At 39.4% G+C, this 12,866-nt stretch overlaps 1 protein-coding gene across 16 annotated transcripts in view; it reads left to right on the top strand.

The window, feature by feature from the left end:
* The window catches only part of LOC137651205 (longitudinals lacking protein, isoforms H/M/V-like), a 167,665-nt gene that overhangs the window by 83,881 nt on the left and 70,918 nt on the right, over window positions 1-12,866 (top strand). The window contains exon 5 of one of the 16 annotated variants that reach the window (XM_068384365.1): window positions 9,128-10,163. The exons of 9 other annotated variants lie outside the window; for them this stretch is intronic. In XM_068384365.1, the coding sequence (XP_068240466.1) occupies window positions 9,128-9,670 (543 nt within the window). In that variant the 3' untranslated portion in view covers window positions 9,671-10,163. Of the gene's footprint in view, window positions 1-1,017; window positions 2,279-2,306; window positions 3,196-6,102; window positions 6,442-7,156; window positions 7,811-8,258; window positions 9,106-9,127; window positions 10,164-12,866 lie in introns of those variants that run through there. 6 more of the 16 variants (XM_068384370.1, XM_068384364.1, XM_068384388.1 and 3 more) reach the window with 6 other exon arrangements.

Below are 12,866 nucleotides of genomic sequence, written 5' to 3'. Positions count from 1 at the left end.
TATATATATATATATATTATATATAATTATATATGTTATATATATAATTATATATATATATATATATATATCTATATATAAATAAATGAATAATTAAATAAACATTCCTGCCTTGACATCCTATAAGACATACCAACCTTTTACACGCATCCTGCTACCTTTCTTATTTCACCTATTTTGTGACACACTCATTGCACCATTTTTGTTAATTTTACTCGCAGATACTGATATGAGTCATCCTCTAATATTGTTCAACATATGTTTACCTAATGTTATACATATATAAGTTATATATATATATATATATATATATATATATATATATATATATATATATATATATATATATATTTATTTATTTATTTATTTATTTATTGTACAGCGTTTTATAAAGTTTTCAAAGTGCCATATTTATGTTGATTTTTTTTTTCGTAAAACTACAAAATGTAATATTTTCTACTTCTTTCATTTGTTAATGTCTATAAGCAGCAACCCACTCTTCTAGAAAGTCTTAAACTCTGTAGTCAGACTTCCAAAGAATGGAGTGTTCCTAAAATTAAAGAAAAGTTCAAGAACGAGATGTATAATATAACAGGTAAATGGAGAAGTAATCGAATCATAAAGAATCATTAATTATAAATATGTTACACAGTTCCCATGAATAATTACATCTTCATACAAAGGGCATTACTATTTATTTGTTTATTTAAGAAAAGAATTAAATTGGTGTGATATCTTTAGGTAGGTTTTTAAGTTTAGAATATTAACTTCGTACTTATACTGGAACATATTTATCTGTTATAGAAAGGGACAAAGAATTTGTAATGCAGTTATAAATAAACATGAGGTTGAAAAGAAAGTAAATTCTAAACTTTTTTGAGACTTTTCCCTTTATTTATATTTTTTCTTTGGTGATGGGTTGAGTTATAAGCTGGAGTTAAAGTAGAATAGTATAAAAAAAAAAGAAAGGCAATTTTCGAAGGGCTGACTGACAGGCGGCATTGTCTGTTGTTGCAGTGTGTCGGAGGAACTGGAAGGGCGAGGGTGGTTGTCGCTGCTGCTGCTGCCCTGGATACTGTGAAGTCCCGCCCGATGAGTTGTAATGCCCCTCTTCCAACTCGCCACCTGTGGGCGTCAACACCAACATCCTCCTCCTCCTCCTCCTCAGCAGGCGTCTCCAGAGAAGCTGTAGCAGTAGGTCCCGGATTAGCCGATGGCGCACCAGGTGCTTTTGGCTGGACTTTCGGTCTTGGACGGAGCACCGTCAGCGTCGACAAACACTATCCTTGTCATTTGTGCCATTATACGTGCCGGTCCCGTGTGGATCTAGACAAGCACATACGCACGCACACGGGCGAGAAGCCCTTTAGGTGCCACCTGTGCACCTACATGTCGGGAGATAAGAGCAACCTGCGGAGGCACATGGCAGGCGTCCACAAAGTGAGGCCCACCGACGTTGCTTTGAAGTCCCCCGTCCAGTCTTTAGCCAACATTACCTTCCCCACCAAGTGCCCGCCTATTCCTCCTCTAGTGCTTCCGCCCTTGGCCCCGATAGCCACCCCGAAGGAACCGCCCACACCAACCAAGCATTCCATGAAAGGTCCCTTCATCCAGAAAGTGCCAGTCGTGGCTGAGGAGTCCTCCTCGGGAGGTTTCTCTCGGCCAAGTTTCAGCGTTCAAGAAGTCAAGGTGGAAGACGAAGACGATGGCCTCTCTGATCCTTCTCTGAAGGAAAGCCCTTGTGATCTGACACCACCGGTTTTGACGACCGGGGCTCCTCGCTCGACCTCCCGGTTATCACAACCTCATCAACAGCCTGGTGCTGGAGGGGAGTCCCTGGCTTCACCGCACAGCGAGCGGCAGTGATAGCAGACATGAATCTTTGTGACTTCTTAGTGTTAGGTATTCTGTTTCCTCAGAAAACATCAAGCCTCTATTAGATAAGGAGACATTTGTTATTATTGGAAATAGTTACCAATTACAGAAATATATGTGTAATATATTTTTAGCATTCCCTTTTTGATTATTATTATGATTTGCTTTATTTTGTCTTCCTTTTTTTTTGTGGGTTAATACCAACACATTTTAATCGCGTTTGAGTATGGATCCGATGTATAGACATGGTGCTTTTATAGGTCAATGTTGCTTTGATGTCTGTGTCTGTGAGCCTCATGAAAAGAAAGATTTTGAAGTCACTCTCGTGTGTGCTGATCGACGTCAGTGACCGTGGTAGTTGTGAGGCCAGATGTCTTAAAGTCAACCCATTTTGTGTGTGTGTGCTGATATGATGGTTATGTTCATTGCAGCCGTGCTGTGTCGTTATTGACGATGGGGCAGGAGGAGGCGGCGGCCTGTTGGCGTCTACTGAAGTTCCTGGTTATAGGGCCCAGCCGAGGATCAGGAGATACCCTTCAGAGGCAGTGGGTAACCCTCCAACGGCAGGTTGTCCTTCCTTTCGAAGTCCTATCACTGTTGATCCAGGAGGAGAAGGCAGGACAGCAGCAGGAACCAGAGGGCTACCGCAAGATGAGGTTAAGCCCTTCGTGTGCCACTGGTGCCCCTACCGCGCCCTGCGAAGGGGTGACATGAAAAAGCATTTGCGGGTTCACACGGGAGAGAAGCCCTACGGCTGTCCTCTGTGCTCCTTCCGGTCCGCCGATTCGAGCGCCTTGCACCGACACGTGCGAGCCAAGCATCCTTTGTACAACCCCCACGCGTAGATTGCGAATTTCGACGAGGAAATAAAAGTCGCAAGGAAAAAAGATAAACGTGAAAAACAGTGAGAAAAATTCTTACGTGCAATTTATACACTTCACTATCAAGATCTTGTGCTCCATGGACTTCATATTTATGACTTTGGTGTGGTTTATATTCATATTACATTATTTCAAGCTGATTCTTGTGGATACGAAGATACTGAGGCTGTATTTGATTTTTTTTTCAACAGATTATAGGAAATATTTATGAATATGTGTATTATAGATTATGAAAAGGTTTCAGAACTATTGTATTTTCTAAAGGTTGGAGATTACATATTTTTAATGTTGTGGTTTCATATCAGTCTTTCACTACTGTAGTATACTACTGACCTTATTTTTACTTATTTACTTTATATAGATATTATTGGCAAGGAACTTATTCAAGAAATATTCTCTGATAATTTTATAATAATTTTTATCTTTGAAGGAGACCGATTTTTAAATTTTATTAAAAGAGGTATAATTTAAAAGATTCATAGTTGTTTTCTTTAATTTGAATTTGTGACGTGTGAGAGTAGGAATGTATGAAATTTACTTTTCGTAACTCACTGTTTATTTTTATTTAGTTTTTATGTAAATGAAAACTTTCAAGAAACAATTTAATCATTTGCTGTTTTATTTAAACATAAAAGAGGAATTTCTCTCACTATTTCGTCAAATTGCAATACGTGCTAAGAATATTCTTGAGAGCTATCTTTGACAGCAAGCCTTATATCCTTGATAGCGACCTTATATCTTTGATAGCAAGCCTTATATCTTTGATGGCGACCTTATATCTTTGATAGCAAGCCTTATGTCTTTGGTGGCGACCTTATATCTTTGATAGCAAGCCTTCTATCTTTGATAGCAAGACATTTTTGATAACAAGCCTTATATCATTGATGGCAACCTTATATCTTTGATAGCAAGACTTATATCTTTGATAGAAAGCCGTATATCTTTGATGGCAACCTTATATCTTTGGTAGCAAGCCTTGTATCTTTGATAGCAAGTCTTATATCTTTGGTAGCAAGCCTTGTATCTTTGGTAGCAAGCCTTGTATTTTTGATAGCAAGCCTTATATCTTTGATAGCAAGACTTATATCTTTGATAGCAAGCCTTATATCATTGATGACAACCTTATATCTTTGGTAGCAAGCCATATATCTTTGATAGCAAGACTTATATCTTTGATAGCAAGCCTTTTATCTTTGATAGCAAGACTTATATCTTTGATAGAAAGCCTTATATCTTTGATGGCAACCTTATATCTTTGGTAGCAAGCCATATATCTTTGATAGCAAGACTTATATCTTTGATAGCAAGCCTTATATCATTGATGGCAACCTTATATCTTTGGTAGAAAGCCTTATATTATTGATGGCAACCTTAAATCTTTGGTAGCAAGTCTTATATCTTTGATAGCAAGCCTTATATCTTTGATGGCAACCTTATATCTTTGGTAGAAAGCCTTATATCTTTGATAGCAAGACTTATACTTTTGATAGTAAGCCTAATATCATTGATGGCAACCTCATATCTTTGGTAGAAGCCTTATATATCTGATAGCAGGCCTTATATCTTTGATGGCAACTTTATATCTTTGATAGCGAGCCTTATATCTTTGATAGCAAGACAGATCTTTGATAGCAAGCCTTATAGCCTTATATCATTGATGGCAACCTTATATCATTGATAGTAAGCCTTGTGTCTTTGATAGCAAGCCTTATATCTTTGATAGCAAGCCGTATATCTTTGAATGCAACCTTATATCTTTGGTAGCAAGCCTTATATCTTTGATAGCAAGCCTTATACCTTTGATAGCAGGACTTACATCTTTGATAGCAAGCCTTATATCTTTGATAGCAAGACATATCTTTGATAGCAAGCCTTCTACCTTTGATAGCATGACATATCTTTGATAGCAAGACTTATATCATTGATAGCAAGCCTTACGCAAGTGCGTATCTCTGTAGTTTGATTATGTAATTAAAATAATGGATTTTCTGTATACTATACATTTGCTCATTATTGAAGTACTGTTTATCAAGTTTAAGGAATGAAAGTGAATTCTGTGCAATTGCACATTCTGTATTTATTTAGGGATTTAGAAAAAGAATTAAAAATAAATGAAGAGAGAGTTGTAGAATGTTAATTTTCATGACGAATTTCAGTATACTGGACATTATCTTGATTTATTATTATTATTATTATTATTATTATTATTATTATTATTATTATTATTACTAGCTAAGCTACAGCATTAGTTGGAAAAGTAAGATGCTATAAGCCCAAGGGCTCCAGTAGGGAAAAAATAGCCCAGTGAGGAAAGGAAACAAGTAAACTATCTGAGAAGATAAGATGATTTTTTATATGTTAAAAGTGGTCAGTACAGTTTCGTATTTTCAGAATTAAATTTATATATATATATATATATATATATATATATATATATATATATATATATATATATATATATATATATATATATATATATATATATTGATAATGAGAGATAAAGTAAAGTAATCAATAGACAATTTTGAACTTATTTGAATTGATTCTATAATTGATATATACTTTTGAAAATTATCAGTACTTCAAAAAGTATGTTCAAAATTAATTGAATCATGATTGAAACAGTATTGAGAAAGATTTGAAAAAATACAGTCAACGCTTATTCACTTTCATATTTCAATTAGAAAAATTCTCTAAGAAATTTAAGTCACGAGTTATAAATAAAACAAAGTTTTTATATATATATCTATATATTTATCTATCTATCTATCTATCTATTTATATATATATATATATATATATATATATATATATATATATATATATATATATATATATATGAATATGTTCTTGTGAACCTCCAGTCATCTAGACACTGCTCTCTCTCTCTCTCTCTCTCTCTCTCTCTCTCTCTCTCTCTCTCTCTCTCCTCTCTCTCTCTCTCTCTCTCTCTCTCTCTCTCTCTCTCTCTCTCAAGTGCTGGATGCACATTTTACCACAAAAAGGCAAACAATTATGACTTATGTTGTATATACCGTAGCTTTATATGTAATTGTGCAAAGTTTTGAGCTTTCGGTTACGAGAAGTCATGGAAGATGTTCAATGTTTATGGGTAAATTATTGGAAATAGTTCTATTTTATGTTGGGGGAGGGGGGGGCTCGGGCTTAGGATGAATTTATGGTTTCATATATTCTCGAGATGAGAGAGAGAGAGAGAGAGAGAGAGAGAGAGAGAGAGAGAGAGAGAGAGGAGAGAGAGAGAGAGAGAGAGAGAGAGAGAGAGAGAGAGAGAGAGAGAGAAGCTTCTCCTGATAGCGGTTTTTCTTTTTTTTCTCCCTGGCCACAGCTTCCTTACGCCTGCAGCAGTAGCAGCAGCAGCAGCAGTAACATCTGTCCGCTTTGCGGCCGCCTGCTGAGTTCCGCCTCCAGCTTGGAGCGTCACCTCCGCTATCACCGAGGGGAACGCCGGCACGCGTGGCCCCGTCTGCCCCTACAGGGCCGTCGCCAAAGACAAACTCGTGCGCCACATGCATACCCACACGGGGCACCGCCCCCACCGATGCCCTAGCTGCCCCTTCGCTGCCATCCAGGCCACAGACCTGCGCAAACACATGCGCAGTAAACATGCTTTCGAGGGGATTGGGTTACAACCGTGATGCTTCTGCTTGAAAGCATGAAAGGTTATCTGTTGGGAGGGGCCCTGGTTGTTAATAGGGTGGGGACTTGGGACACTTCGAGTGTTCTGATGCTCAAGGAACATCGATGGAGAGGGAAGAGGAACTTGTAATAAATAAAAAAAAAAAAAAAAAAAAAAAAAAACGTACAATAAAGAAAAAGAAACGAAGAATATAGAAGGGGAATAAGATTTAAAATTTCCTAGAGTTCCTTGATGATAGAAAGAGATGAGAGAATAAATGGGTTTCGAGATTATCTCTCTCATTGTTTTGCATTGGGTACATTTGATAGTTTTGACGCAGTAACGACATTGGAATATGTTACCATGTTGGTTAGTCTATTCACATTTATCTTATCAACAGCATTGTAGTAATGGAAGTGTTATTGTTTTCCTGTTTGTGGAATCATAGTTTTCATTCCACGTAAACGGCCAACAATAAGATTGAGAATAGTATTATTCATAAACCTGTGATATACACCTTTGGAAGGTTTTATTGATTGATCAGTGGAAATATGCTTTGTGTAGGAGTCTTACCTTCATCTGTCAATGATGTGTCTTGAAACCTGTGATTTTATGTTTCGTGTTCTCCCTTCTTCTGTATCTCTCTACTGTGTTCTTACTAACCTCAATAAGCCTTGTTAATTTGTTTTTCGGAATGGGGCGAGAAATCCTCTCTTCGAGCCCTAGCAACTCACGACGGGTTTTTTCTGTTTCTTCTTTGCAGTTGCAATTCCCTCCTGACCTGGCGCGAAGGGCTTGGGAGTCTCTCTCCGAGAGTCTTGCAGCGCGTTTAGCCGTGGGCTCAACAGCTTCCTCCTCCTCCACAACTGCTCCTCCCACTTCCTCCTCCTCCTCTACCTCTTCTCCCTCCTCCAGGCACGTGGCCTCCAACCACCACACTACATCGTCTTCAGTGTCATCCACGGCGTCCTCTCACAGGGCGGCCGGATCCTCGCTTTTCCCCGTAGGAGGCGTTGGCTCCACGCCCTTGTCCTCCGACCGTCCCCACTGCTGTATGGTCTGCCCATATCGTGCCACCACCCGAGACAGTCTCGCCCGCCACATTCGAACGCACACGGGGGAGAGGCCCTTCAAGTGTTCTTACTGCCCCTACAGGGCCATTCAGAAATCAGACGTTGACAAGCACATCAGACGTCGTCACAAGGACGCCCTGCAGCGGCAGTGGACGGCCGTTGGCGGCGTGCCTCCGCTCCCTGGGTTGTCCTTTTCCGCCTCGTCTGCCACGCCTTCGTGGCACGTGTCTCAGGGGCTTTCTAACGTGGGAGGGGATGGGCGTCAGGATATTAACGCTGTCCTTACCGATTCTTCTGTGTCATTTGGGAGTCCTACTAATAACGATTAAAGTATGGAAGGAGAGAGAGAGAGAGAGAGAGAGAGAGAGAGAGAGAGAGAGAGAGAGAGAGAATCGCTCTGGTTGGTTGTTTTTATGATGTCTATTTTAGCTGGTTTGAGTCATGTTTTTCTCCTGTTTTAATTACAGTACATTGTTTTACTCGTCCCTCTCATACACCATTCTAGTAAGTCATAGTGCAGCGGTATTCATTTTTATCGTAAGGTTTCCATCAACCACAATGTTGGAATATTGTAATTTTTTTTTTTTTTAATGTCGTGCGTAAAAATTACTCCCTTTTATATAAACTTTCTGTCACTAAAATTAGTCAATGAAAGTCTGTCACTAAAATTGGTAAATGAAAGTCTTGATTGACCTAAATACTATGCATGTAGCCTTTTAGTCGCCCCCCCCCCCTCCCCCCTTCCTGATTCAAGAGCAGACGTCTGACCGCAGCTCCTAATCTCCTCCACAGAAGAGTGGTGATGGTGGTTACGGCAGCACTGGCGGGCTCTTGGGCGCTGACTTTAGACACGGCCCCGTGACTCTCTTGAACGCGGCGGACCTCCTCGAAGTCTCGGAGAGTGCCGCAGCGGACACCGACAAACCGTATAGTTGCCGGCTGTGTTCCCACCGCACGAGGAGGAAAGACAGCCTTATCAGACATCTCCGAATGCACACGGGAGAAAGGCCGTACCCTTGCCCTACATGCCCTTACGCCGCCCTCCAAAAGTCGGACCTAGACAGGCATTTGAGGTCGCGTCATATGCCACAACAATTTCAACAGCGATGGCACCAGTCGGGTCCTCCACATCCTCCGATATTTCCAACCCGTCCTTTGCCTTTTACGTCGACGGCGTCCTCTTCACCTTCAACGACTGCAGCCGTGTCAAATACTCCGTCGAGGTCCCATGACTCGAGTTCATCTCCGCCGTTACCTCCCCATCCTAAGTTGTGAAAATGGTTGTTGTGGGGATGGGTTAAGTGATGAACAGAGACTCGTGGGGGAATGTAATCGTAGGTCAGAATAGGTCTTTTTAGTTTAGCAATAGAAATCAGTCTGTTGATAGGAAAGCGAACCATTATTATTCTTTTTGTTAATCTATATCATCTGGTGACTATCTTTGCTCTTTATTTACTTGGGTTTAAGGGCGTCACAACTGCAAAGGTCACTGACACTGATCGACTTTAAAAATAGAAGAAACACTTATTTTGAAACGGTTAGCTTCATCTACTTTGTGTTTTATTTTTATTTTCAACCTTTTTTTTTCTCCTTTTACTTAAGTTTACACCGAGTACTCAAGCTACCCTATGACACCATCTTTTGTTTTTTTTCCCTTGCAGCTGCACGACCTTGCCGAGAGTCGCTTGACAGGGGACACCTGCTCTCCCCAACACCTGTGGCAGAATTTGTTTCCTTCGACGGACAGCGTCCCAAGAGCCAACCAGGCGCAGCAATTAATCGTGTCCGCCAGGTCCTCTGAAGCTATTTTTCTCGCATCTTCTTCCTCTTCCTCCTCCTTTTCCACTGCAGCTGCCTCCAGAATTGTAGACTCGAATTCTTCTTCTTCTGCTGCTGCTGCTACTGCAGGCGGCGCAGGCGCAGTTGCCACTTCCTTATCGTCCCCCTCCCCTGCTAGAATCCATGGCTACATTACGCGGGGGCTGGAGATCGTGGAGCACTTCAAGAGACCTTTTCATTGTCCTTATTGTGAGCAGAAAATGACGTCCAGGGGGAGCCTCGTCAGGCATATCCGGAGTCACACGGGCGAACGCCCTTACAAATGCGCTTACTGCTCTTACGCCGCCCTTCAGAAGTCCGATCTCGATAGACACACGAGGAATAGACACAAAGACCAAACGGTGGAGAGGCGATGGGATTTATGAAGTAGGAACTCTTACGGAAACCATAGTCAATGCGTCGCCTGATTACAATAATCATCCAGTAGACACTAGAAGAGTTGGAAGACCCAGGCCTACATGGCTGAGGACTATGAAGCGCCAAGTAGATGATGAATGAAGAAGTATTGAATTAAGAGCTCAAGATAGAGATGACGGGTGAAATCTAACGGAGGTCCTTTTGCGTCAATAGGCGTAGGAGATAATGATAATGAGACGGAAGGGTAGATAGGAGATACGCTAAGTTCGCGTGCCCAGTCTCTCTTTACTTGATAGCAATTGCCAGAGGTTTCCAGTTTGATGGCCCGTCTTTTCTTTCTCAATTTACGCCTGAGTCCCCCCCCCCCCATACTTTTTTCCCTTGATGTAAAGCGATTGATTAGTTACTTAAAGGAGTCGGTGTTCGTTTTCTGGTGGTGTTGGCAATTCATTAGTTTAACTTAATTTTTTTTTCGGGGTGGGGGGGATTATCCATCAAATAAAATCGGATATTTTGTACCACTATGCAGTCTCTCTCTCTCTCTCTCTCTCTCTCTCTCTCTCTCTGTCTCGTCATGTTATTTTTTTGCAAATATTAAACAGAAAAATAGTACCATATTAGTTATTTGCATCAGTGTGAAGTGTATTTATTTAATGAATAAAAAGAAAAAAAAGGTTAAAGTTATTTACAGGATGTTTAAGTTTCTTTAAAATGTATTTTTGCAGTGGTATTTTTGTATATTTTTACCTTATTTAAAGTAATAAACGGAACTAAAGTCACTGATTTGTCTTCAAGATACATTCGGGTGTTCGGAGGTCAGAAAAAACAGTGACAAAGCATATCGTTTTAACATTAAAATATCCGATATTCATATAAAAAAGGTGCTGTTTTTATCATATATGTCATATTTAACTTGCAAACAAGTGAGAAAAAGAAAAGACAGGATTTCACGAAAGATATCAAACGTTCGTCAATAATGATAGCAGTTTCATTAGTAATATCATTCGCACAGAAATAGTTTATAGCACATTCTTATGTGTATCGTATTAATAAGAAGAGGTAAAGAGTCCCACCATACATAAAATTAGAAATTAAAAACATAAAAACCCACGGAAATGTCCAAGACATAAAGTAATTTTTTTTATTTACCACAATTGCACTCGACATAAAAATATTACTTCCGACTCTTTTTTTAAACTATCATTTGTCTCGGGGTACAAATGAACAATTTCACTTGTTTGTTTTCGATAATTCAAACACGTTTTATATTGAATTGTATAAAGAAAAAATAGTCCCTCAGAGTTGTTCTTACCGTCTACCAAAATATCTGCCATTCTTGATATATGGTGTAAATGGCATAAAGGTGGGTTTTCATTTTAGCACACCAAACAGTGCAAAATGATCCCACTCAGTGTCTATTCACGTATAAGGTCGTCTTCGAAGTCCTTAACATAGTCTCTCTCTTTCTCTCTCTCTCTCTCTCTCTCTCTCTCTCTCTCTCGGTTGGTCTGGCATCTGGCCCGATGGCTTTAGTTTGGTCAAATGCTTGAGATAAATAATGTTCTTTTCCAAAACCAAGTATGAGGTCGTCTTCGAAGTCCTTAACATAGTCCTCTCTCTCTCTCTCTCTCTCTCTCTCTCTCTCTCTCTCGGTTGGTCTGGCATCTGCCCCGATGGTTTTAGTTTGGTCAAATGCTTGAGATAAGTAATGTTCTTATCCAAAACCACGACATTTCCTTCCACACTAAAGTCAGTGCCGTCTAAGGCATTAAGAAAAGACTTGTTATTTTAAAGGGATTCCTTTCCTGGAAGTTCTATAACATCTATATCGAAGAGCTTTCCATTTCCTTGCTCTGTGGTGAGACGGGAATCGATATAGGCTTATAGCATCGTCGGAGTATTTTCGAATTTCTGAATGGTACTGTGACCCAATAATCTACACTTGAAAACCCCGTAATTTTAATTGGAAATTCTCCATGAAAGACACTGTTCTCAGCCGTAATTCAGTAAAATGCAAACGACAGTAATTTTACCATACTTTGTTAACATTCTTTTACGGTTGGGTGACCGTAATCTTTTACGGTTGGGTGACCGTAATATCACTTGTTCACGTCAATATATCCTTTTTTAAAACAGTAAATGTCTGGTAACATTTATGCCAGGATGTTTGCCGGTTTTTTTTTTTTTTTTTTTTTTTTTTTTTTTTTTTCCGGCAAATTTTCAAGTGCAGATTCACAGTGGGCGTTACCGCATCCTCCCATGTGGGTGTTAATTCCCTCAGTGGGCGAGGCACTAATACATTCACTTGAAAGCATTATGACGGTGGATTATGTTACCCTAAAATTTATCTGGTTACGTTGAACCGAGTGAATCTGTCTTCGAAATATTTGATTTATTAATCTAGATTCTCATGAATAATTTTTTTTGTCTCTATTTTGGTTATTATCTTTGCTCGCTGTCATGAACATATGTTCGACTTTTAATTGCTATTTATTCTGAAGTTTGATTTTTTTCATATAAAAAAATATGGTTTGGTTTATATTTGTAAAAAAAAATTTTTTTTAATGTGATTGTTTTTATTTTTCTTTTTGAAAAGAAAAGGATATTGTATGTATTTTGTGAATTTTATGTAATTTTTTTTTTGAAAGAATATTGTAAGCAAATGTAATTTAGCTCCTTGTTAAAAAAAATATTCATATAGTTTTGTTTACAAATTATTATTATTTTTTTTTTAAATCTGACAATGAAAATATTAACGACGAAGAATATGTTAATACTTGATCTTTATATTATGAGTTATTAATTATTTGAAGAATATTTGGCTTATGTCTTATTTTGCAACATCGTAAGAACAGGTGTGTTAAAGTGCAACCCATGGTGCGCATTGAAGGTCTTTGTAGTGACCATTCTGGTGTCCAGCCACACCTCCTTAATATCCTTCTACTGAGTGGTCTCCCCGGTCCTGTTGCCCATATTTCAAATATACTGATCGTATATTATATGATCAGTGCCCAAGCCTCCTCTCCACCCAAGCTAGGACCAGGGAGGGCCAGGCAGTGGCTGTTGATGACTCAGCAGATAGACCTATAGGCTCCCCCAAACCCCCCAACCTTAGCTCACAAGGATGGTTAGGTTGCAGGCACTAATGGCACTAACGAGTCTGAGCGGAACTCGAACCCCCGACTGGGAAACACCAGGCAGAGA

Source organism: Palaemon carinicauda, chromosome 12 (assembly GCF_036898095.1).
Source record: "Palaemon carinicauda isolate YSFRI2023 chromosome 12, ASM3689809v2, whole genome shotgun sequence".
NCBI classification, from domain to species: Eukaryota; Metazoa; Arthropoda; class Malacostraca; order Decapoda; family Palaemonidae; genus Palaemon; species Palaemon carinicauda.
This window is presented reverse-complemented; position numbering and strand designations above follow the sequence as displayed.